This window comes from Pholcus phalangioides, unplaced genomic scaffold (genome assembly GCF_987345545.1).
Source record: "Pholcus phalangioides strain wild (caught in Gottingen) unplaced genomic scaffold, Ppha-v1.0 ptg000001l_1, whole genome shotgun sequence".
In the NCBI taxonomy this organism is placed as follows: Eukaryota; Metazoa; Arthropoda; class Arachnida; order Araneae; family Pholcidae; genus Pholcus; species Pholcus phalangioides.
In genome coordinates, this window is record NW_028301594.1 from 4,998,321 (window position 1) to 5,023,739 (window position 25,419).

Sequence of the window (25,419 nt, forward strand, 5' to 3'; positions counted from 1 at the left end):
AAGGGTGAAATATTATTTAAGTTTTTCCAAACTCAGTAGGTAAAAGCTTCAACCGTCGAGTGCAGAGTTCTGTGTATTTTTGTTCTGCGCGTTTTTACGTCATTATATTTTGTTGATCTTTCCTTTCATCATTATGAAGACGCTATTGACTTTCGTGCCAATTTTGATAGTGATTTTCGCTCCGGTTTCTGTGAAGGGATCACCGGAGGATGATATCATCTATGTTAATGGTGGAATGGCTTGCGGGGGTGAGTTATAATAATTATTATTGTTATTTGTAACCAATTCCTGATAATGAAAAAAAGTTCTCATATACAAAACTCGGTTACAAGGACATCGAAGATTCCACGAAATTTTGTCATTATAACCGAGGTGTCATTACAACAGATGTTGTAACTTCTGTTGACAAACCAACTTTTTTTGACAAAAATATATGTCTTGTCAATGAGTAAGTTCGGAACATCCAACATGTAATTAATCTTTCTTTCAACGTTAGTTATCTCAATAGAACAACAGACAAACATTCCCCCGAATGTGATCAGCTCTATGCTTAGGAATTTCTTGGGAAAACGTCATCGAAACGGAAACAAAAGCGACGAAAAATTTGTCGTTGTATCCGATTCATCGACGTCATCATCAAGATTAATTAACATCATTCTCTATGAAAATCCGCTCGACTACCAATTGTAGACGTTATAGCCGAGTTGTCATTACATGTGAGATCGTTATAACCGAGTTTTCGACGGTATTATCAAAATATTAATTTATTTCAACTTCCAATTCATGAACTGCATTTACACCGTATTCAAACATACCTACCGTTTTTGATAATGTTACGGGAGAATTTTAAATGATTATTGCTGAAATAAAAACAAACTTTTTTTTCGTGGAAGTCATGTTTGTAAGGTGTTCTTGAAACCAACCCGTTAATATAAAGCATTCCTTCACATAGGATCCTTTTTCACAAGTCCAGCAAGAGTTAAATTTAACTTTTCTATGAAGTCGACCGGTTTCTTCTAACGAGTTCTTTGTGAATGATGTTATGAATGAGGTTTCACATGTATACAGTAGTACCTCGGCTAACGAAGACGATTCGTTCTGGAATGACCTTCGTTAGCCAAAATCTTCGTTAGTCGAAACGCGATTTTCTACAGGTTTCTATGGAATTCTATGTTTAATTCGTTATAGAAACGGCCCAAAATTTAAAGACAAGTTTTTAAAACACCCAAGGTATAACAATTACAAAAAACTGACTGAAAACTAAAACGGCTTCAAAATTTAATAAATGAGAATCCATAAGACGAGATACACTGAAGATATTTTTATTTTACACTAAGGGGCCGTTCAAGTATTACGTCATCATCGATGGGAGGGGATTTCCGATTTGCTGACTTTTGATGACAAGGGGGGAGGGGGGGGGTTGGATAATGCTTACGTCATCAACCACCCTTTATGAAAATATGAGTTGGATTCAGAGGGGCAGAGCTGATGACAAAATTTCGCTGACAAATGGGGGGGGGGCGGTCAAAAATGGCTAAACATTTGCTTACGTAATACTTGAACGGCCCCTAATGTACACAAACGACACCAGCTTTAGTCTACTACAGCTGTTGTTGCCACAACCCAGTCGGGATCGCAGGTGTCCCCATCCAATTGTGGTTTAGTCAGCTCATTTCTGTGTCTGAAACATGCAAATGGAAAAGATTAGCTCCTTCAACGTGTCCAGACTGTTCAGTTTGATGCTAAGTATCTTGCACTGAAAGAACGCGTGCTCTAATAACATTCCCCTTTCATTTCAATGCATTTTCTATTAGCTGAATCTTTCATTTTACATGAAATGGTTTAAAAATTCGTCAGAAAGTGAATTGAAGGTACATCTCGGAAAAAAATTTCGAGGTGGACATGAGTTGAATAGGGCCAAAGTGGCAGTAATTCTGATGATGATTGGCGCTAATACTCAGCTCACGACGCGACTTTTTATATTGGCACGTGCATACATATCAACGAAAATGTTCATTGACCGAATCCGTATTCGTTAGCCGAGGCAGAAAATTCATTTAATGCGTAATGTATTTCGGCAAAATTTTTCTTCAGTTTTTTGGGAAAATCTCGATATATTCGGCGAAAATTTTGAGATATTCTATAATATTTAAAAAGTAATTAATGTTTCATATTTTACTTGTGGAAATATTCTATTTCTTACAAGGTATTATCCAATTATCAGAACAGGTCCTATTATTAGTATCCCTAGGACGAAGATTTTTTATGATCTCTAGAGATATGAGAGCATTTGACCTCATAATTTAAAAAATTCTCCATTTCTTTCTTCATTTTTCGTTTATTGTGTTTGTAGTACTACGTAATTGAAGGAGAAAGAAAGAAACAGTCGGGAGGTGCATTAATTAGTAGTAGAGTATAGTGTAGGCACGGATCTATGGGGGGGGGGGGGTGACCCTCCCCACAAAGCGAAATGTGAATATGATAACATTGAGTTTAATTTTTCCGTTGAAAATTACTTGTATCAATATTTTTGATTAAATAACAAATTCAAGAAAACTTCGACTAAATAACTGAAAGAAAGAGAAAGTAGAAACGGAAAGAAAACCACCAGTGTCCCGGAAAATACGGGACAATTCGATACGTATGGTCATCACATTCACAACAATGCATATTATTTTATTCATTTATTTTTTTTCATCCCCCAACAAGCTCTAGATCCACCCCTAGTATAGTGTGATCTCTCACTTGGTGCGTCTGTGCAAAGGAACAAGAGAAAATTGGGGTACGCTGTCTCGTAGACACGGCCGCAAGTTTTGACATGAATACGTTTTTTGTGATTTGAATCGCGCCGTAGATTCTGTCGTAATAAAATTGGTATCATCGGAATTATCTTTAGAATAGCACAGACGATGCCAATGCTGTCGATTTGCGTTGCGAGCTTCTCGAGATATAGCGTAAAACAATTTCATTATGAAAGTGGGCCACGAGCCTGGTGCCCAGACCAAAAGAGGTATTAAAATTAGAGTGATATCACTGGATTTGCCTTAACGAGATCTAACCGAAGACATAAAAAAAACACTGATATATTCTGAGTTCTTCCTGAAACGTGGGCATTTAAAGAGTTTCAGCCCGAAACTTTTTGCGAATGCTCCTAGTATCGTCAGATTATTTAAAAGACGTATTCACGTCACGAAGATGCGTGTAACTAAAAGAGGCGTATAAGTGAACAACATTATTTAAGTATATCTTTGATCGGGAGGGCAGGAAATCATTTATTAATCACTGACACAAACGTGTGAGTGAGGGATTATACAGGGTGCATAGAAAACAGGGAGTATGGCACTTTACTGGCGAACCGTTGATCCTAGAGGTGTACTTCCAATTATAACAAGTTGGCAAATATAACATAAAGTACTCGGATACAGTGGCGTCGGAGCCGGGGGTGCTGTGGGTGCTCAAGCACCCACGGTAATTTGTGACATGGATACGAGCACCCCCCAGAATTGATCAAGAAATCAAAATTTCCGATATAAAACTAAAGACGAGCACCCACAGTTTCGAAACACTTCCGACGCCCCTGCTCGGATATGTCATTCATATTGCTGTGTAGTTATTAAAATAAAAAAAATGAACTATTTATACAGTTCCCCTGTGCCCCACAACCTAATTTAAAAGTTATTGCCATGACTCTCCTGATGCCAACAAAAAATTCAATGTTTTTAAGTGCAATATTCATTGAGATATTCCAATTCGAAAAACGGAGGAAATTTCGGAAAAAAACAGTGTTAAATACGGGTAAAATGGTTTACCTGCATTTAATGTTATTCTTCCCCAAATTTCCTCCGTGTTTCGAATTCGGATATCTCAGTGAATATTGCACTTAAAAACATGGAATTTTTTCTTTTCCATGGCCAGTAAAGTGCCATAATCCCTGGTTGCTGTGCACCCTGTATATACAGTCCAAGCGGCTTAATGTGATCACATCAGGACTCAAGATTTCTGATCACAATAACCGAATGATTTCTGTATCCAAAATGTTCCGTTTGCAAGTACGGTGACCATACATCCCGTTTGGTCGAACGGAATATTTGGTAAACGGGTATCGGTGTTGGTAAAAGGGGATATCACGGGTAAAAGGCTTATATCCCGGGAGGGACAGAGCCTGGGTCGTGTCTGGTCTGTCGGTAAAAGGGGATATAACTCTTTTTCTTTCCCACATAATTGGTTGCAAAAGTTCAATCGCTTTTCCATTTTTATTTCATTCTATTTCAAAACTGGAGCTCTTTCCCCCCCCCCCCCAAAGCTGCAATCCTACATCTCTGTTATTCAGCCATTGTGAGGCTTTAGAATGGAACTGCCAAATGTATACCACAAATTTTCCTTTTTATTTTCAATGTAACAATGCGTTTCATATATCCTTGGGAAAGTCTCTCGGGAGAAGAAATTTGAATCTGATCAAATGAAAGAAATTGATCAAGAACTGAAGGAAAGGACTTTACTTTTCGGAAAAATTTGCCTTCACTATAGGAAGGCCATTTCAAAAAGAGCTCCACACATATATGTATCACTGCCAATACTACCGACTAATTATGGCATTAAGTACAGAAATGTTTGTAAACAAAGATTGGGGGGGGGGGGAAGAGAACACATTACAGCGTCCTACATAAAGCCTTGCAGCCTGATAACAATACCATACGGGGGGAAAAATTAAGTTTGGACCTTAGCTTCAGAATGCGCTAAAAAAACTTTCGACGGAAAAAATTTAATAGCATTATCCAAAGTCCCGATAGCAAAAAAACGGGGTTTTTTTTCTTATGCTAAGGTATCGGTCCTTGCAAAAGTGATAACAGTACCCAAATGATAACATTATCCGTGATTCTAATAAGCGGCGTTGACTTTATATGCTGTGTATCTTTTCTGAAATGATTATACTTAAAACTACACTGCTGCTCGAAACTTGAGCAACAGACTGATAATTCGTCACTGTGTGTGTGTGTGTGGGGCGGACAGTGAACACACGAAAAGCTGCCATATTTGCATACACTTAAATAAAACAACCATAATCTTTTTTATGGCCAGTGTATTATATAGTATTAGTCATTAGTTCTTTCTTTTGTGATATATGCTTTTATATTGGGTTGCTGTATTTTGGTAACATTTGACATCCTTTTTTTTATGAGTATCTTTTTTTTCAGCCACCTCGTCGTCGGGCAATTTGCCTGTTCTGGTCTTTGTATTTGTACCTGTAGAAGCATTTTTGGTTGATTATCTGAAATATAATACAGTCGAATATATAGGCTATATCCTGTTATAACGCACTCCAAGAGACCAGCGAAATCACTTCGTAATAACGAAATTTCGTTATAAAGGAATTCCAGACTTTTACTTTGTTCCTATGTAAACTTATTTGGGATATTACAAAAGTTTTCGTTAAAACGAGATTTTCGCTAGGACGGTATTCCTTAAAACGGGGATTGACTATACTATTGTTGAGTCTAACGAATGTCTTTTGGACTGAATCAAACGATGCGGTACAGCGATTGGATCAACCCAGCTGCAGATTAATTCAGTCACCAATGGGAGGCCGCAAATGAAACCAAATACATCTTAAAAGTAGGCAATGAAAATCCCTGAAGAGAAGCTGATCAAAATGTATCGATTATCAAGAACTATTCTCGATTATGATGATTATTTGACTCTTATAACCTGTGATTTATTTACCTCTATCATCATTTTTCGATCATAAATTTTATACCTGTTTACTGCCGATGTGCGTAATGGCACCTTTCTATGTATATATATTTCGTTCAAGCCTAAATGATTGGGTTCCCTGAAGGCACTCGAGTCACGGCCGACTAGACATTCATAATTGTTTAGTGGGCTATGGCTATGCTCGAGTCCCCTGGGACAATTGCGCTACATCATCGAGTGTGACAGAGCCTGGGAGTCTCTCGGTTCCTATCTCTATTAATATATAATACCGGATATGTTTTCTAAATTTATGGATCACCTTGAAATTGACGGAGGTAAAGCTGGGCTAATTTCTACGTGATCACGTGGAAATCCGGTCTAGCAAAACTCTAAATACACAATCACATGTTAGAAATTCCCAAAGGATAACGTATTAAAATTTTATAGTTGATAATTGACATTCATGAATGCACGTGTAAATGCTCCAAGGAATATTTCTGTGGTATATTAGAGAAGGGGAAAATTTAAAGCTTCAAAAAAAAAAAGACATTTAAATTTATTTTTGAAATTTTTCTAAAAATTATCCAATTTCCAAATTAGAAAAGAATTCCTACAATGATTACATATCAATCAGCCATTGACACAGTTATCGCATAACTAGTTGACGGAAGACATTCAATGCGTGTGGATTATTTGAAGAGATCGCGCGATTATTTATCGATACATATTTACAATTTCCTTTTTTTTTTTCTTTTTATTTAATACGATAAAGATAAGTTTTATTCATGCGCTTTAACGTGAAACGAAAGTTGACGATAAAACATGATCAATTGATCATCGTGGACCAAGATAACGCTATTTTTTCTACATTCTAGCAAGAATCAGCATTTCAGATATCCATTATAACGTTTCTTTTTACTCCTATCCGATAAGCCAGAGTTAAAAAGGAGATAAAAGACTTTTTTCGCCCATCATAGCGATTTCGATCCGGTTTGTGTTTATGTATTTCGCAAAGGGGGTTATTGAAATGTTATTCTTTGGATCCATTTTCGCTGAATTAACGATTATTATCATTATTAGTTCTTTTTTTTTATGCCGCGATCTTTTTCCGGAAACACATGTCTGGAAATCTAACGCTAAATTTAGACGGTCTAGGATCTGAAATTCTCCCGCTTTCTAAAAGACATTCATTCTTTTTATTCCGTATCGTCCTCCTCATGACAGAATCGCGAATGTGGAATGTCATTGGGGGAAAAAAAGAACATGAGAAATGACGTTTTATAAAGTTTATTTCTATCCATGTTACTCTATGACAGCGTTTCTCAACCTGTAGTCCGTGACAATAGTACCGGTGGTCCGCAAGTAGACTCGATATTTCAATTCTAATTCAATGAAAATTATTTCAGTTGTGAAACTTGTATTAGTAATAATTTCTTGGGTAAAAATGATAAATTAGACCCTCATACTGTGTTTTATGGGTGACTATTTTTCATCGAGAAAAATACGGGAAATTGCAATCCTACATACGGGATATCGCTAACTGTCGCCATTTCATGTTATTTTCAATAAAATTGCCAACTGATGCTAAAATTACTGAAATTAAGGGGTGTTGCGAATCGCAGTATAGAAAAACGGAAAAGTATGAAAATTTGGGATCTTGAATACGCAAAAAAATACGGGACATCACCAATGTTACCAAAAAAGTAACTATAATTTGGCTAAATCACCAATTATTGGAGGGTAGGGGTGGTAAGATGCTGAAGGGAAAGTGGTGGGGGCGGGGGTCCTACCTCAAATCAATGGCTCCCACAAGAGTGAAGCTGACAGGGTTCCAGCCCTGGATCCGGGACAAATGCCGTTATTATTATTTTTTAATGCTATGAATTCACTATAGAAGAGCCCATGAAAGTCTGGCTTGGGGACCCGCCAAAGATCCCAGCCTACGGGACCTGCTCCAGAATGTAGGAAGCGGGAGGGGTGATTGGAATATGGAAATCGCAGTAAATCGCAGTTACCGTTAGTTATATGAAACTATAGCGATTATAAAGGAAACAGATATTTTCTGGATATAATGCTGAGGTAAACTCGGCAAGAAAAGTCATCTTGTCTCCGATGGGACTCATACCCAGGCCCTCTTGCGTACCGGACAAGCATGCTACCATCTACACCACTGGAGACACAACCCTGCTTTCCTTATTTCCCGCAATGTGGTGTGAGGCGCCGAAGTAGAGTCATTAGTAGTCCCTTAACTTCAGGAAAGTCAAGATGGATTTTCTTCCCGAGTTCACCTCAGCATAATATTCAAAAAATATGTTCCCTTGGGCTGAGAGAAAAGCCATCTATCTCTCTGAACCGTCAAACCTGGGAGCCATTTGATGAAGTTAAGAGATGCTTCTAATGCCTCTACTTCAGTGCCTCACGCCACAGTGCGTGAAATAAGGAAGGCAAGGTCGTGTCTCCAATGGTTTAGATGGTAGCTACGCAAGAGGGCCTGGGTTTGAGTCTCACCAGAGACAAGATTACTTTTTTTGCCGAGTTCACCTCAGCATAATATCCAGAAAAATATGTTTCCTTGATATCTTGGGCTGAGAAAAAAAAAACCGTCTTCTCTCTATACTTAATATAGTCACTTCCGATGCCCCCCCTGCATGTTACATCTGGTTTTTTTTCACCCTGTGACGTTTGTATAAATCACTTTGAACCCATTCAAAATACAGTATACTCTACTCATACCATGATGTTGTACTAGGCACAAAATGTACGGGATCCTGCAAGCTCTAAACTAAAATAATGAGTCCACAGGGCCTGTGACCTAAGCACTTTACAGCCGTCTACAACATCTTCATGATGCGTGTACGTTTGTGTCTATTTTTAAAAACTCAAATTTTCTAATAGGACAAAGCTTAGATCTTAGGCTCTGTTGAGCAGTTGAAGTTAAAATGAAATACGTTGTCAATGTATTTTAAGTGTGCTTTACGGCCTCTAATTTCTTTGTGGCCTCTTCCGCTTGCACTTGTTTATTGTTCAAGTTCAGCCTTATTGGATGGTTGTCGAATTGGCGCATAAAATGACATAATAAATAAGCCACATTTGTTTTGTAGCCTGTACCGTGCTGGTCGGTCTAGTGGAGCAAGTGGCCGAGGTCAACAACAAAACAGTGACGGACATGGTTTCGCATCTGTGTACTTTCCTACCGAATGAGTACGGTATGCTGTGCGACATCCTCGTTCATCTTTGGGGGCCAGCCATCATAGAAAAGTAAGCGCTTAATTAGTATAATGATAAAATTATGGGAGGGAATCAGAATTTTCGTGTTTTTTAGACGCGAGATTTTGACTGATTATTCTTCGAATTCTAATTCCAGACTCAGCAGACGGGAAACACCGGACGTTATATGCTACAGTTTAGGGATATGCCATGTTGATGCTGGACTTGATTACTGCCACTTATTTCCCGAACCAAAGGTGAGAACTCATTTTATTTGCATTAGTAATTCTCTAAAGAGGTTTCTCTCTGAATTTTAGCATGGCAGTTCAATATTTCGGTCACACCTTTCATTAATGATACCATCTATTCTGAATATTGCATATATTCAATGGATGCCGATACATGTTTGAAACATTAATAAATTAAACTTATTACAGGAAGGAATGGCCAGAGCAGTAGAAGAATCGAGGATGAATTCAAAAGTTTTGCCTTTCTTCCATTGGGTATGTTTTGCACGCCATGTTGTTGTAGTGAAGTTTATTGAATCGTGCTCATTACTAAAATAATGTGTCGGACTGAAACGGACCAAAATAATGAGTCCTCTCTTTTTTCAGACTCTGGTCGAAAGCCTCCAATCAGCTTGTATATTGCCAGGTGTGAGTCAAGTGTGCAAAAATGTTCAGGGGTCAGTGCATCATACTCTTATTTTTTGTCTATGAAAAATAGTTAAAAATTAAAACTATTTTCTACAAAAGTTTTCACCAACATCCGATCCCTCCCCCCGCTTTTTTTAACCCTCTCAGCGGCATTGACGCGATATCTCGTTTCCTTAAAACCTCTTATTTTAGCATTGACAAGCCCAGATATTTTGTAAAGTTGATTTCTTAACGGAACGCTTGCCCCTATTCGCCCCCTCCCCACTACTTTGCGTCTGCTGATAATCAGAAGAGAAAGCCTCCTTCATTACAAAAGATATGGCATTTTATAGGGAGGGGGTATAGTGATTTCTACTGTGCCGCGAAAAGGGTCAATACGATTGTTGAATACTAATAACTATCTCTGTTTCTTCTGTCATAGGGCACTGAATAACATGAAACCATTTCTTGATATAGACAGAGACAAGTATAGCATCATAGAGGTACATATGTTAGCTCGTTCGTTTGCATTTTTCCAAGGCTTTAAACTTTATGTGCTTCTCATTTCAGATTCCTATTTTTGTAATTCTATTTTTGACATTAATTTCTACTTATCAGACATTCAGAGGTGATTCTTGGAGAGGTAAAGACTGTGATGATGTCAATGAATTGATTTATCCCGGACGTCTGTAAGTTCAAAATATTTCACCGTTGTTCAGTTTAGTGTAATATGAATGCAATGAAATGATAATAATATTAAATATAATTATTATGCGCTTTGTTGCAGACCTATGGATCACGATGTATTCATGGATTCAGACTGTAATGGAATTTTCGTGAGTTTCGTTTTCTACCTTATTTCAGTTAAGTACTATTGGTATATGGTTATGTGATGCCATATCGACGTGTGTCTTCTGTATTTTGAAGGGTGTGAACGCTTCCTCCGGTCAGCCTTTCGAGAAAGAACTCTGCCATGATACGACACCGAGAGGTCTAATCTATATTGGTGATTCGATTGGGGCGCATTTCCATGTCCCCCCACAATGGTTCACAGCAAGGGAACTGAGCATAGTTAGTTAATGTCACATATTCATTCTTTTCAAAAGCTTAAACTATCACATGTACACTATCTGATCATGAGTATCCGGACTCCGACCTCGTCACCCGCTCACACCGCAGAAATTTATAACGTTGTTCACCTGTGATCACTACTGACACTCTGTAATGAACGCTATCCACTAAAAATAGTCTTATATGGAGCAGAATAACATGACATTCTTGAAAGAGAGCTGAAACCACTCCTGGCACAGATTTTGACCGCAGTGCATAGGTGGTGATACGGAAGTGGGGGGGGGAGGGAAGAAGGTAATGTGCCCCCCAGCGTCAATGACGGAGCCGACTGATCTAATTAATTGGCGTCATGATCATCATCATGCCCCCTCAGACTTTCATTATCACTCCCCCCTCCAGCCTGTCTTTCATCGTCTATGCTGCAGAGGTGGCGTGGCTTATAGCTGACGTTTCAACTCATTCAAAAGGTGCTCGATAGGATTGAGAGCAGGGCTCTAAGCAGGCTAGTCCAGTCCATGAACACCTGCATAAGGTGTGAGTGATATACGCTGGTGCCCGATCAGTCATGTAGAAACAGGCCCAAAGTTGCCGCGTGGTATGAGTGGAATTTTCATGTCACAATTGAAGCTATGTTCGAAGTGCTAAAGTACCGGAACGAAAGAGCAAAGCCCTTATTAAAAGGCACAGCCCTATGGTCACTGACCATATCCCTTAAATTTCAGGGATGTTAGAATACCAATGACCAAATAGTGTACATTATTGATTTACTTAATTATTCTTTCATGTCATTTTTTGAAAAATTGAGAATCTAATTTGTTATGTGGAGTTTGAATTACATACCTGCAATTTCTCTAAATGTATTTTACAGGACATACTTAGGAATTTCAGCTTCGTACTCGGTAACGAGCTTGACTGGCCTCATGCTTCATTTCCAACGGGTGAGTTTCTCATTAGACAACATTAACTCGTTCTATTTTTTGAAGAAAAGATGAAAGAAAACTGAAATTAATTTACTGATATTATTTTGTATAGGTTACGAAAACGTGTCATGGCCAATCGTGGATGGCTACACCGACTCGATATATCTTCGATTGAGGAATCGCAATCTGTGCAACCACCGTGATTTTCAGAATTTATGTTTCAACGGTAAGAGAATTATTCTCATCACCAATGATATAGGGGATGAAACATAACTATAAAATTATTTCAATGAATACGGGATAAATCCGAAAATTATTAAGAATCTCTAATGGCAAAACTTCAATGCCTGATATTTTGCATAGTTGATATGCGTTATACCATATTTATCTCATATATGCGATTAATTCATTCGATATTAAATTTATGTTTCACAGGTGCAGCTTCTAATACGATGATTTCTTATTTGAAAAGGTAATTACACAAAATTTCGATAATTCGCATATCAAGTTACACTCGTGCATTCATAATTTTTTATTTTATAACTTGATTTTTTTACGATATTGTTTACTCATTTCAGTGTTGCCAGAGATTCTTTGACAGATAAGCCAGCACTTGTTTTCTACGCAATGATGGGAAATGATGTCTGTAACAGGTAAACACTATTTATATTGCATGGTTATGGATATTATGTTTAAAAAAACTTTAGACCAATGTTTAACGTTCTTTTTTTTAATCTCAACTGACAAATTTATGCTTATGCAAATGCTACACTTAAAATAACGATATTTTTTCTTGTGAGACAACATGTAAATGAAAATCTGTTCATTAATGAAATCAAAAAACGAGGATTACAATCTAATTTTCGAGTGCATAAAATTGAATTTGAATGAATATTCATATGCGTGATGTTAAACATCTACAAATAATGAAAAAGATGAAGAAATATGGTAAGGAAAAAATGCAAATACAGAGATAAAGAACTTTTCAATCAAGCTTCAAAAATACTACGCATTTTTTCTGATACAGTCGATTCCCGTTTTAAAGAATAACGTTATAGTGAAAGTCTCGTTTTAATGAAAACTTTTCTAGTCCCCCAAATAAGTTTACATTGGAACAATGTAAAAATCTGGAATTCCTTGATAACGAAATTTCGTGATTTCTCCGGTCTCTTTGAGTTCGTTATAACGGGATTCGACTGTAGTATGTTCTCAAATAAATATTCGTAGATTCTTTAGTACAGAGGTTTCCAACGTGAAACTTCTGGCGCAGCCCTTGATAGTTATAAAGCTATTCAGTAGAACATGATAATTAGGATGTTCCACGGAAATCAAACAGATTTTGAACACAATCGAATCCCGTTATAACGAACTCCAAGAGACCGGAGAAATCACTTCGTTCTAATGAGATTTCGTTATAAAGGAATTCCAGGTTTTTGCATTGCTCCTATACAAACTTAAAACGGGGGGATTAGAAAAGTGTTCGTTAAAACTAGATTTTCGCTATAACGTTATTCGTTAAAACGGGATTCGACTGTATTTATCAAAAAAGTGTGTCCCTACTGCTGTCTAAACAGCATCATAGCTGAAGGGCAAAATGAAAAAGGGCTTGGGCACCACTTCTTTATTCCCTTATTTATCGTCAAACATTGCGCCTGATCTTATCGTTTAATCTCCTATGTAACTGAGATCCCCGTGCCCGGGTGAGACTCAGGTGTCAAGATAACCCTGGGAGTCTGTCCCCGTAAAATACACGTAAATTCTGCGATTCAAGAATCTTATATATCAAGAACATCACTTGTGGATGAAAAATTTCCAAAAAACATCCTTTTTTTACACCTTTTTCGTAATTTTCTGATGAAACGGAAAATGAAATTCATTAACTTCTAGAAAAACTTGTGGAACTTCTCCGAAAATTTGATGTAAAAAAAATAATGTTACTGTTGCTAAAGTTGTTTACTCCAACTATTCTGTATTTTTTTTAAACGATATAATCTCTTTAAAATTCAAAACAAAAAACAGCTTTGCGAGTATCAGTAAAAAGAAAGTTTTCTTTGGAAGCTCTCTGGGTTCGGGATTTTTATGGGTTCTGTGGCTTTTGATCATGCGGAACTCCCAAAAGCTCTCACGGAACCCGATGGTTCCGCGGAACACTAGTTGGAAAACCCATGCTTAAGTAGACACAGTATAAATTTATCGATGAGTTTTAGAAAATTAATATTCAAAAGTAAGAAAAAGTCTCGGGAGGGTAAGGAAAACATAATTTAAAACGCAGGTACAGTCGAATCCCGTTTCAACGAATACCGTTATAGCAAAATTCTCGTTTTAACGAACACTTTTCTAATCCCCCAGATAAGTTTACGTAGGGACATTTTTAAACAACCTGAAATGCCTATATAACGAAATTTCGTTATAACGAAGTGATTCCTACGGTCTCTTGGAGTTCGTTATAACGGGATTCGCGACTGTATTTCATTTTCAACATGAACTTATTTTAAGAGGTTCTAAAATAACCCCGGAGGAACTTCCGTTTTGCTACTACATAGTTATTTCATGTTGTATTTATCATCACAAGCATCAGAGAAATTGTTTTCAATCATCTTAAAGGTATATGAGTTCGCTAGACGACTTGAGGACACCTGAGGAATTCAGATCTAATGTTTTACAGACTTTGGATATTTTAGTAAGTACAACAGGATGCCTTTACAACCATACATGATATTTTTATTCGCTATGCTCACTCTCTGAGTTTTACGTATCAATATCCCTGGAGATCTTTCTTAAAATTGCATGTTTTTGAATTTTTTTTATTTATTTTCCATTATTCAAAGAACAAACAGTTACCGAATGGCAGCCATGTAATTTTAGTCGGACTGGTTGACGGCAGTTTCATATTTGATACCATGAAGGATCGAATACATCCGGTAGGACAACTACATGATGATGTAACATATGCAGACGTCTATGAGTGGTTCAATTGCATGAGGATCGGACCTTGCTATGGGTGGATGAATAGCAACAAAACTGTCAGAGAAGCAACTTCAGTTGTAAGTATCTGTTGTAAGGACGGCACTGACCGTGTATTCCTCATAATTTCCAGAACAATAGTTATTGTTTTGGAAAGAAAAGAATAATATTACAGGAAACCTGAAAAGGGCAAATCTCTTACCTATTATAATACATAAGTAAGATTTTCCCTTTTATTCCCCTTTTCAGGGGTTTCCCGTAATATTTCCTTTTTCACTCTGATACATGCATCTCCTCATCGAAATGAATGTTTTTGTGTTTCTTTCCACCACGTGTTTACACAATTTGACCAATCGTCGCCAAAACTCCCCCAATACAAGAGCCCAAGTTGTTTCCAAGCAGAGCCAGTGCTATTCTAACCATGGTCCAGATTGCACCAGGATAATATGACAAAGACAGTCTGAAAAACAGCTCAAGAAGAAAACAGTAACGTCCATTTTAAGAATACTATAGGTTTATTTTCAATAACAGCTAATGTCATGTACTGAAGGGGGGGGGGGGGGGAAGAAGAGTGGGTGGCATTACCTCTTCCACCCAGAAATAAAGAAAATAGTATGAAACAACACTCCTACGAAGAATTCGCTTCATTCTTGCCACGACGTTTGACTTGAACAGACGTATTGTTTTTTCATTCCGCTGAGCAACTGAGATTGAAGATTTGGTACTCAATCCAAGTGAGAAACTCGGTCAGTGGATACTCTTATCCTCTGAAGACGACACCCATAGTGTGTCGAAATGCATTAGGAATATTTTAGTATTTCCTGGTATTTGCTTTATTCGTTGACGATTTCTTGAGTACAACATTCCTATGCTGATTCCTATGGCGAATTACAGGTCATCTTTGGCAATAAAGCAACGCGTCCAAAAATACATTCTGAGTGTAGAGAAAAAAAACTTCTCGCCATGCTTCAAGCAAACTAATAAAACTGACCAGACATAGTGGCCGGGCCGCCTAAAGAACATCATGTGCCCCAAGGTAAACCGATTTTTCGGAGGCCCAGGACTGACTAGAAATGCTTACCTAACAATCAACACGCTTTCTCGAAAATTTAAACCAGATCTCACTTTCATGAGTGGGCCCCTCTGCACTTGAGGACCCCGGGCCGTCAGTGCCGTCTCAAGGCATGGGCCCGGGGGCCTCACAAAAATGAAATCTGGTTGAAATTTTCGAGAATTTATTTGATAGGGCCTCAGAAAAATCAATCGGCCCATGCATAGGCGGAGATAGACTTGGATGTCTGGGAGGGCACGGCCATTATTGCTGGGGGCACGATGATGATGATGTCAATTCATCTATACATGCATTAGATCAGTCGACTTCACCTTTGATGCTGGGGGGCAATGCCCCCACCCCTTCCTTCGTATCTCCGACCATGGGCCCATGATACTCTTAAGACGGCCGGCGGGCTGTGACCGGTATGGTCCATGCATTAAGACGGCACTAGACGGTGATTGTTCCCACCGTCGAGGGGGGAGACGGGTTATTATTTGTTTTTATTTCAACTCGTAATCAGAGCTGTCTTAAGAGCATAATGGGCCCCCGGACCAAGTGGTTTTTTCTGAGGTCCTACCTTGTAAATTCTAAACGATTTCAACCGGATTTAATTCTTGTGAGGCCCCTCTTCTCTTGAGGCCCCCTGGGCCGTACCCGGGTGGGCCGATGTGTTAAGACGGCGCTGCTCGTAATGTCTACTATCAAACCAAAGCTGTATCAAGATCCGAGCCGCTTTGTACCAAACCGTCGAGATGTGTTTCCAAGATTTTCTAACAATTTTTTTTTCAGTCGGTATAGTAACGCCATCTGTTATGAAAAAATGAGAAAAGTGACGTTAAGAAAGGTGCACACGCAATCGTCCTCCCTTTTTAAAACTTTTTTTTTAATTCAGTAACCCTACACTTGTAACATAGGGTTTTTAATGTACTCAAACATTAATTGCACTTTCAAATCTCGTTTGAAAGAAAAAAAAATGCAAAAAACGTCAATTACACGGACGTTAATCTCATGTTTTGATCACTACTGCCCCGAATATGGCCGATAATATGCACGTGACGTCATAGACATTACCCGGCTCAGGAATAAAAGTGCGTGCGATAAGCCGCTTTCACACTTGCTCCTCAGCTATCGTAACTGAGACCGCGGAAGCAGCGTAAACAAACATGGCTCAGATATCGTGGGTGCTGAGAAATGTTTTAACGCGCGTTGGGAATCAGCCCAGTGGCGTATCATCATCCATCGTGAGATATAAGCACAACAAGCATTACGATATCAAGTGGCGTAAACTGAGGGCTCAGAAAGTGATCAAGGTGCCGCTGCCTGATTTCGACGAGGCCCGCCGGGACGAGAACCTCACCATCGAGGAGATGAGATCCAAGATGAAGGAGAAAGGTATCGTGCCCCCGAGGAAATGGAACGAGAAGCCGATCTTCATCAGCTGCACGAGCGGAATCTTCGAAGCTTTCGTCCCCCCACCGGGAGACGGTAAAGCTAGTGCCGTGCCGTTGTCATCGCAGTACATGAAGGACAAGCTGGAAGTGGCCGGCAAGAAAGGTAAAACCTACTTGGCCTTGAGGAAAATACGTAACTTCGATTACGACTTTGACGCCCCGACTGTGGCCGAAAAGGGTCTGGACACCTACACGAAGGCCCACCTCGCCCTAGCGGAGAAAGACGAGGACAAACTGCACGAGCTGGTGACTGAGAAATGCTTCCCGGAGATGATGGACAATGTCAAGAATAAAACTCTTCGTTGGAAGTTTGTTCAGTCCCTGGAACCTCCTAGAGTCATGCAAATACGCTGTCAAGACCTCATCACCGAAAGCAGCACCTTCGCTCAGATAACGGTGAGGTTCCACACGCAACAAATATTGGCGATTTATGACCGCTTCGGGCGCTTGATGCATGGTAGCGAAGACCGGGTGAAGGATGTTCTCGAGTATGTGGTGTTTGAGAAATGCCTTACTTGCGAGCACAGTTCTTGGAGGATTCATGGAAAGATCATCCCGGACTGGTTACCTCCGAGAGAGAGCATATTGAAGACATTTGTCGATCCGAATGTTGAAACTGAAGATATTGAGTATCCGCCCATTGCTAAGGACCAACCAGAACCAAATTACAATCTTTACAAAAAGAGTCAAAAAATATAATAAACTAGTGCTGTTTCTTTTTTGGGACAATTTTTTTAAAAATGGGTACTTTTTTCTTATTGAAGTGCCCAAACAATTATGATTGCACCAAATTCACAGTTACAGTTTCACCAAGCTTGTGAAGTGCTAATATGTCATAAAGAAGTTTTGATTGTGAAATCGTAACAAATTATTAATAAGCTAATACAAAATAAATAGTATTATTTCATAACCTACCTTGGATATACATCTGTCACTTGGTGCTTCATCCTCCTTGTGGCCCGCTATAATAATAAGGAAGTATAAAAAAAATGTATTTTTGGTCATTCTTTTGCCGTGTTTCTATACCCTTTTCAGGCCCATGGAATCCTTCGGACCACATTATCAATCTCTCAAACCCTAGGCCAGATACAGAACGTGGGTGATCATCTCTCCCAAGAGCCAAATAATGTGGTGAAAAATAGATCTGTGTAAAATACATGATGATCCAATGAATGTATTTAAATCTACATCTTGATACATTGCTCTGGGTCTGTGCCTACCTTGCGATAGAATTAAGTGAGCTTTGTTCTTGGAGGGGGGGGGGGGTTATGTATGTACATCTCTCAACAAAGTGATGTTCCAAGGCCTCATACTTAGCTGGAAGTAACAAATACAAAGGCTGCAAAAGACAAAAAGCCCAACGAGGTGGTTGAAAAAAAATGGTTGTTGAATGTATATCCAAACTGTATCATAAATACAGCAACCCAATATGAGCAATAAAAAACCAATAACTCAGATAAAATATAAATATGTATACTGCCCATAAAAAAAGATTATGGTTGTCTCTTCTAAGTATGGGTAGAGCTTCTCGATTTATCCAAATATGTTCATCATATTTCTTTTTAAACATGTTAATTATGTTAGAATTCACGAACCCCGCAGGTAAGCTATTCATTTTATTAACAACCTTATTAGAAAGGGAAAACAACTCCCTGCAACACAGCAACCTAGAATTGTCCCTTAAAAATCAATACATAGCTTACATATTTACACACTTAAGGATGCACCTTAAGTAATTTAGTGGTTAACTAAATTTTAAGTTGTCAGTTTTAAATGTATGCAGACGTTGAGGACTGGTTACACGGCATTAAGTTGCGAAGTGATTTGGTTGAGAAGTAAATAAACCAAGTTATATTTTTTCGATTAAGTAGACCTATGCGTGTGGGCCCCAAAGCAGAATCTGTCGGAATCTGTGACATACTTCACAGAACAATCTGGAAGAACTTTAAGAAACATACATACTTCTGTAAAAAACACTATTATGGAAATTTTTACTGCTGAACATTTCCAGTCAGCAGAGGGCTCGTTGTAGAACAATGCAAGACATTCTGCTTTGAGACGCATGCGCCAGTGGGCCTCATATAAAAATTAGAATATCCCAGTACCGCAAGGTACCTAGATTGAGAACGACTGTTCTATTGGACTGAAACCATGAAAATTATAAATAGTTTCCCCATTTCTATAAATAACTTGAAAGAAGATTCATCTACAGTGAAAGGACTAAATTATTTTCCTTAATTTAATTGATGTGTCGATTTACTATTAGTCAATAGCTTAAATTATTTGAAAAATTCTATAATGATTTATTATTTATCTCAGATCGATTCCTTTTATTCATTGTTGATGATTTGACTATCTGTGTACAGTAGGATCTTAATTAACAGAGTTTTGTGTTATCAGAGATAGATGTAATGTAAAATATGACGTACAGAATGCTTAGAATTATGGCAAACTGGTTCAACTGTAGCCATTGTGTGTAGCAAGAACTTCTTCACACACATTATGTGAAGGTAGAGGGTGGTTTGGAAAAGATTGGCGTTACAACGACATTGCCCTATTGGGTGTAATTGTTCAGACAAAATCTGCAAGGAGAGAAAACTATACTACCTACTAATGGCCTTAACTAGCTTTAGAGGCTGATTTATTTAACGGGGGTCTCTTCCTGGGTGCAGAGTTTTAGTCTAACTTTACACTTATTCCAATTTAAAGAGCCCAATAGTTTCTTCTGCGCCTGGGGCCTCAACTGACCTTTATTTGCCTCTGATTAGCTCTGATAATTGGGGTCCTACTGTACTATGATATATACTACGAATAGGTCGTGTTGTGAAAATGTAAAACATCAGGCAGTCTTGTGAGCCGAAATTTATGTGAGAAAACTTACAAATGTGAATGTTCTTATCCATACTTGTATTGTTTGTTGTTTAAATGCCACTGTGTTATCAGTTCTAATTAGCCTATAAGTTATAGGCTTATAAATATAGTGAGTGTATTTATAAATCTGAAAAAAAAATTAATCCAAAATAAAAGATAAATATCAGAAAAATGTCAGAATTTTTTTTTTTTTTTGTTATTTGCATAAAATTTTGTCTTACCTACAGCTCAAAAATGAGGATCTTGCTATTACAAGTAGTGATTTGCAATGCAACCGTCATGAGAAGTGTTACATAATTTTTTCCTGCTATTGTAAGCTCTCGTTATAGCAGATATTTTAGTGTTCCACTAAATCTGTCTCCAAAACAATTTTTTTTCTATGAAGAGATGGTATTTTTCTGCCTGAAATATACTGAGAAATTGAATTTTTTGGATGTTATGCCGAAACTGATACAGTGTATTTGGAAAGAAAAGTGATTTGCCTGCTCCAGGAATTGAACCTGGTTCCCCTTGCATACCAGACAAGTGCGCTAACCAATACACCAGAGATATACTTTTCAGTTCCTTATAACACGCATTAATAACGTGAAGTGCTGAGTGGAATCATAGCAGCCTCCCTTAACTACACTACAGCAATTTTCGCCCCAGTTGGCGTTTTGTATGAAGAGATTGTATTTTCTTTTTCGTATTATCAATTTTTTTTTGTTTTTAAATTTAGAACCTTGTTTTTACTATGATGTAAAAATTATGAATGAGTTTCAAGCATGTGGTAAACCCTATATACCAAACTTGGAGAGAGCAATGAAACACAATTTCAATGGTTAGGGAATTTTAACTTCTGTAAAATAAAGTGTGGACTTCAATTTGTGATAGAATTTAATTTAGGAAAACTCAAAATAGTTGACGCTTGATTTTACGAACCATGTGTTTTTACAAATTAATTTTCTGGTCCTAAACAATATACTATTCCTTTAAATGTCTTTTCCGCTAACAAACTAATTTTCGCATTCATACAGGTTCATAAAAACGGACATTGACTGTATTTGATTCTGGAATGGACTGAATTTATCATCACTAATTTGTTTTCTTTCCTAGAGAGCAGAGGAATTGACAGCAGTTTTACAAGACATTGCTGCAACAGCAAAATACGAGTCATTTGATACCTTTTATTTGAGCAACCCGATACGTAAAGGTGAGTAAACCGTTTAACAATGCACATTTAACTGACAGATTTGGTAAAGTCTTACATCATAGTTTCCCAAAATTTTTATTCTATTACTCCCTTCAGAATTTTTTTTCTCTCTCATCGTCCCCAACTCAAGTGAACCCAATAGGATCCTATATTAAATCTGTAGCTTCCGTCGCCCACTAGGGGGTGATCCTGCCTCTATATAACTTATAAAATAAATTTTAAATCTTTAAAACTGAAACATGCAGTTCATGAGGTTGGAAAACTTCAGTACTATATATTTTTTTCAACAAGTGCCACAGTGTATGAAAAAACATTTAAAAATACAGTCAAATCTCGATAAGACAAATGTGCAGCAGCTGAGGAAAAACTGACTTCTTGGAAATTTCGATTTCAGAGCGGGATAAAGTAAGATTTTTTGCAATATTTGCAGTGCTATTTACGTGTATCATATCAGTAAATTATGTCAAACTATTATATGAAGAAACTCGAAAAGAGAAGTTATTTAATAATATTTAATTACTGGAAAGTATTTTTTTAGAAATAAATTAGACATTCATACTGTATTATGGAAACTGATGCATACATGATACTCGTATAAGCGAAACAAATTAAATAAAGTGTATGAAAGATTATTTTCTGTCAACTCAAAACACAATGGTTTTTACTGACTCTCTACTTTTTGTAAGCAGACAAGTGAAATTGCTGAATTCTATCGCTAAATGTATTCTCTTGAAAAACACTGTACTAAATTCTATTCTCAAATTTCTCTGATTTTCGAAAACTTCAATTTAAAAAATAGAACCTATAAGTTAAGGGAAAATTTTGACACTAAAATACAGAAAACATCCTGGGCCTGAGTGAAAACTTTGACTTAAACAGGTATTTGAGGCATCAGAGTTCACCTTATTGCGAATTGACTGTATTCAGCTTAACTTAAATGAACTTCTCCAAGATAAAAATTTATCTCCCATGGTAATCATTCATATACTCCACAATAGAAAACTTGTAGTTAAATGCGTGTAATGTTTCGATCCAATTTAATTCATATTTGAAATATATATATTGTGGATGTTCATAGTCTAGTTTCATTGGTATTAGCATAACTAGCAAAAACAAACATGTCCATCATATCAGTATATGACAAGCCAATAACTGGATGTTTTTTTTTTTTTTGAAAATATATTTTTATTTTTAATCTTCACACAACATCTAGTTTTCTTTATATCTTGCACTAAAACTGGTTTTCAAAGACGTGAACACTGTGGCAGATGTGCCTAGATACGTGGTCTCTATGAAAATGTTAAAAAAGTTTTTGCTTTTCTTTTATTATATCACGAACTTCAATCTATGTAATGACCGTATTCACCAACACAGTTTAAACTACAATCGCTGGTGAAAGGATTGAAGATCGAAACGGATCGGTTAAATTGAGGATTTTAACCAATCTGTGTCGATCACTAATCCTTTTACCTGTGATTATAGTTTAAACGCTGTCTGTGAATACAGCTGAGTCTCACACACACAAATAGCTGATTCACTCTTTTTCTTTACAGTTGTACAGCAGTGGATAGTTGAAAAAGGCAGAGAGCTTTGGGAATTCTTGGAACCTGTAGACAGCTTACATCCAGTTCAAGTATGTGTACATGATCTTCTAGCATTAAGAAATAAACTTCTTTCAGAGACTAATGCATTTAATTTCACGAGATCTTGTGATGAATGCTTTGGTTACCCCTCCCTTGTCCTAAACTATCAAAGCTTCTCTCTCGACTGACATGGGATTTTTTTTTTCTTTGCAAATTTTACATGACGATTTTATTACTAGAAAATGAATTAATATTTTAATGATTGCGAATCGCATTAGAATCTCACTAATCTGGGACATATCACACCAGGGTGTGCTGTATCACTGGTAGATAGTTGGAAAAAATTCATCGGAGTAGTATAAAGTAAAAAAAAGTATAAACTTCTACGCACAGACATGCAATGGACATGTTTAACCATTATACACCAGTAGGAAACATGTCTAAAAGCACCAGATTACTGGACCAGTGAGTTAGTGCACAACAGAGTATAGAGGTTTACTGTAGGGTGGTCTCTAACCTTTCCCAAGTCACAAGCACTGCCTGCACCCATCATCAAACAAAGAGCACCCCTTTCTGCAACTTTGACGTACTAATACCTGAAATGTGCATTTAATTGAAATCCTGGAATGTAATTTTTACTGGGTGTTCAATTGAAGCGTTGGTCAAGTGCTCGCAAGCATGAAATCAGGAACAAGTATTCAATTTCTCAATTGTCAATTTTTCCTCACTCATTGTAAGGAAAATTGATGTCAGATGACGGCACTGTACATAACAATCATTACACAGAAACAAATTTCACTACACGCACACACACATTCCAACATGCACCAATTCATTAGAAGTTCCGCAGAGGAATGTGGTGAATGTGGAATGTTCGTATCTGGTTTAGTAGTAGAAGATTTGAGCATTGAGCAACAGATTGAAGATGGCTGATCTACCACACATATATATATATATATATATATATATATATATATATCAGAACCATAAATAAAATTCATTCTGATCATTTTCAATGGATAAAATTTTCATCTCAAGATAAATTAACTCTAGAATACTAACTCTACGCCTCAAAAATGTAAATGTATGAGCAGTTAACATGCAGTTTTTATCAGCTTTTTTTAGTTAGTATTCTAGGGTTAAGGAAAACCTTTTTTCATCATATATCAATATTTTTTTCTATTTGGTGAAGAGTACCCCCCCCCCTCCTCATGTTAAATATTACCCAAAAGAAAATTCACAATATCCTTACAAAATAATTCTATCAATAAATCCCTATTTTTACACACATTTTTAATTTCATTATTAATGATTTATACCTGTAAGTAAACGACTTCTGATCAAAATTTGAAAGTTCTGCAGTTTTGGTCATTTATTTTAAGGGAAACAGTTAATAAGATTTTTACTCTTTTCATAGGAAGCACTACCACTGGTTGTGCAGACAGTCTGGGACGAAATACAAGAGAAATTCCCACATGTTTTGGGAGAAGAAAATCCCAACAATCACTTGATTCGAAGCATTTTTGGTGATCAGGGTGGGCACTAGCACTTACTGAACCATATATATATATTTTTTTTTTTTCCTGCAACATAATGTTCATCTTGCCCATCGACATCATCTGAACTTTGTGTATAGTGTGAATTGTTTTGTTTATAAATGCGACAGAAACTGTGTTCATTCACTCTCAATCCATTATTTATTCATCATGAAATAAATTTTATATAAATTACTTGTTTTGGAACCTTTATTTTTATTTATAGTCTATACTTTTCTCAAAAATGTATGACTTTTCAAATTTATAATAGGAAAATTTTTTTTCCACGAGGTATTCAGATTTAAACTGTTTCCCCAGACATGACATAGCTTGTACACGTATAGCGTGACACTTATGTATGTACAAGTCCTATACAGCAGTGCTCTTCAACCTTTTTATAACTGCGGACTAGTGAAAGAAGTTGAAAAATTTCATGGGGGGGGGGGGGAATGGGAGAAATCATTTGCAGACTGACAAAAAAATACATGAGTACGAGAAATAACTTGTGTAATGCAATTAATAAATACCATAAATGAGAGAATTTTTGCAGATTAGTAAGAAATAAATTGGAGATATAATTTTTACAAAATGGCAAAAAAAAGACCCAAATAAATGGGAGAATTAGTTTACAGACTGGGCAAAATATAAATGGGGGAAAAATAATGTCCAGACTTGCTGTGAGAGAGGGGGTCAAGACAGAAATAAAAACCTATGTTGTGCTAGTACAATACTTGTATTTAATAAATGTTAAAATTATATATATAGGTTGTGCAGGAATTATCAAAATTTCTCAGACCCACAAGAAAGTCTCACCGATAGGCATTGGTCCACAGCAGCAGTTGAACACTGCTCTATAAAGTTCATTTGCATTGGTTTAAAAAAGTATTTAGTAATTTCTTCTATTCATTTATAATTTGTATAATTCATTTATCATTTATATAACTTGGACTCATCACATTAAAAAAAAAATGTTACCGATGGCTTTTATAGTTTTCTGGACATTTTTCTAAAAGGTAAAAACTTTGCAAGAAAAATTTGACATATTAACTATACATAAAAAAATCAACTGCACATCATTAAGGTGTCACTGAATCTACTATGCAGAAAATGTACTCTATATGTCTTATAGTTATATAATCACACAACATATCCTGCCAATTGATCAGGTTATTATGCAAGCATTTAAGATTCTGCATACACGATGTGATGATTGTGTATCAAATCAAAGAATAACAAACGTCTCAA

The 25,419-nt window shown here is 37.0% G+C and overlaps 2 protein-coding genes across 2 annotated transcripts; both read left to right on the forward strand.

Annotated features, from left to right (window-relative positions):
* On the forward strand, nt 1-24,369 carry LOC149089729 (acyloxyacyl hydrolase-like). Its single transcript, XM_089241029.1, has 18 exons — nt 1-248; nt 8,793-8,949; nt 9,056-9,155; nt 9,336-9,401; nt 9,513-9,583; nt 9,976-10,036; nt 10,152-10,222; nt 10,321-10,369; nt 10,461-10,604; nt 11,473-11,542; nt 11,637-11,750; nt 11,960-11,996; nt 12,103-12,177; nt 14,129-14,204; nt 14,353-14,568; nt 20,960-21,056; nt 22,610-22,689; nt 24,057-24,369. The coding sequence occupies exons 1-18, from the start codon at nt 134-136 to the stop codon at nt 24,183-24,185; spliced, it is 1,728 nt and encodes a 575-aa protein (XP_089097155.1). The 5' UTR covers nt 1-133; the 3' UTR covers nt 24,186-24,369.
* Nucleotides 16,657-18,363, forward strand: mRpL45 (mitochondrial ribosomal protein L45). The gene has a single exon (XM_089241139.1). The coding sequence runs from the start codon at nt 16,706-16,708 to the stop codon at nt 17,690-17,692; it is 987 nt and encodes a 328-aa protein (XP_089097265.1). The 5' UTR covers nt 16,657-16,705; the 3' UTR covers nt 17,693-18,363.
* Nucleotides 24,370-25,419: the final 1,050 nt, after the last annotated feature.

What these genes read in the sequence shown, in the direction of transcription:
- LOC149089729 (XM_089241029.1), top strand. Translation starts at nt 134, where the DNA reads ATGAAGACGCTATTGACTTTCGTGCCAATTTTGATAGTGATTTTCGCT. An exon ending in GTGTGCAAAAATGTTCAGGG is followed by an intron (nt 9,584 to 9,975) that starts GTCAGTGCATCA and finishes CTTCTGTCATAG; the next exon opens with GGCACTGAATAACATGAAAC. An exon ending in CAGCAAGGGAACTGAGCATA is followed by an intron (nt 10,605 to 11,472) that starts GTTAGTTAATGT and finishes TGTATTTTACAG; the next exon opens with GACATACTTAGGAATTTCAG.
- mRpL45 (XM_089241139.1), top strand. Translation starts at nt 16,706, where the DNA reads ATGGCTCAGATATCGTGGGTGCTGAGAAATGTTTTAACGCGCGTTGGG.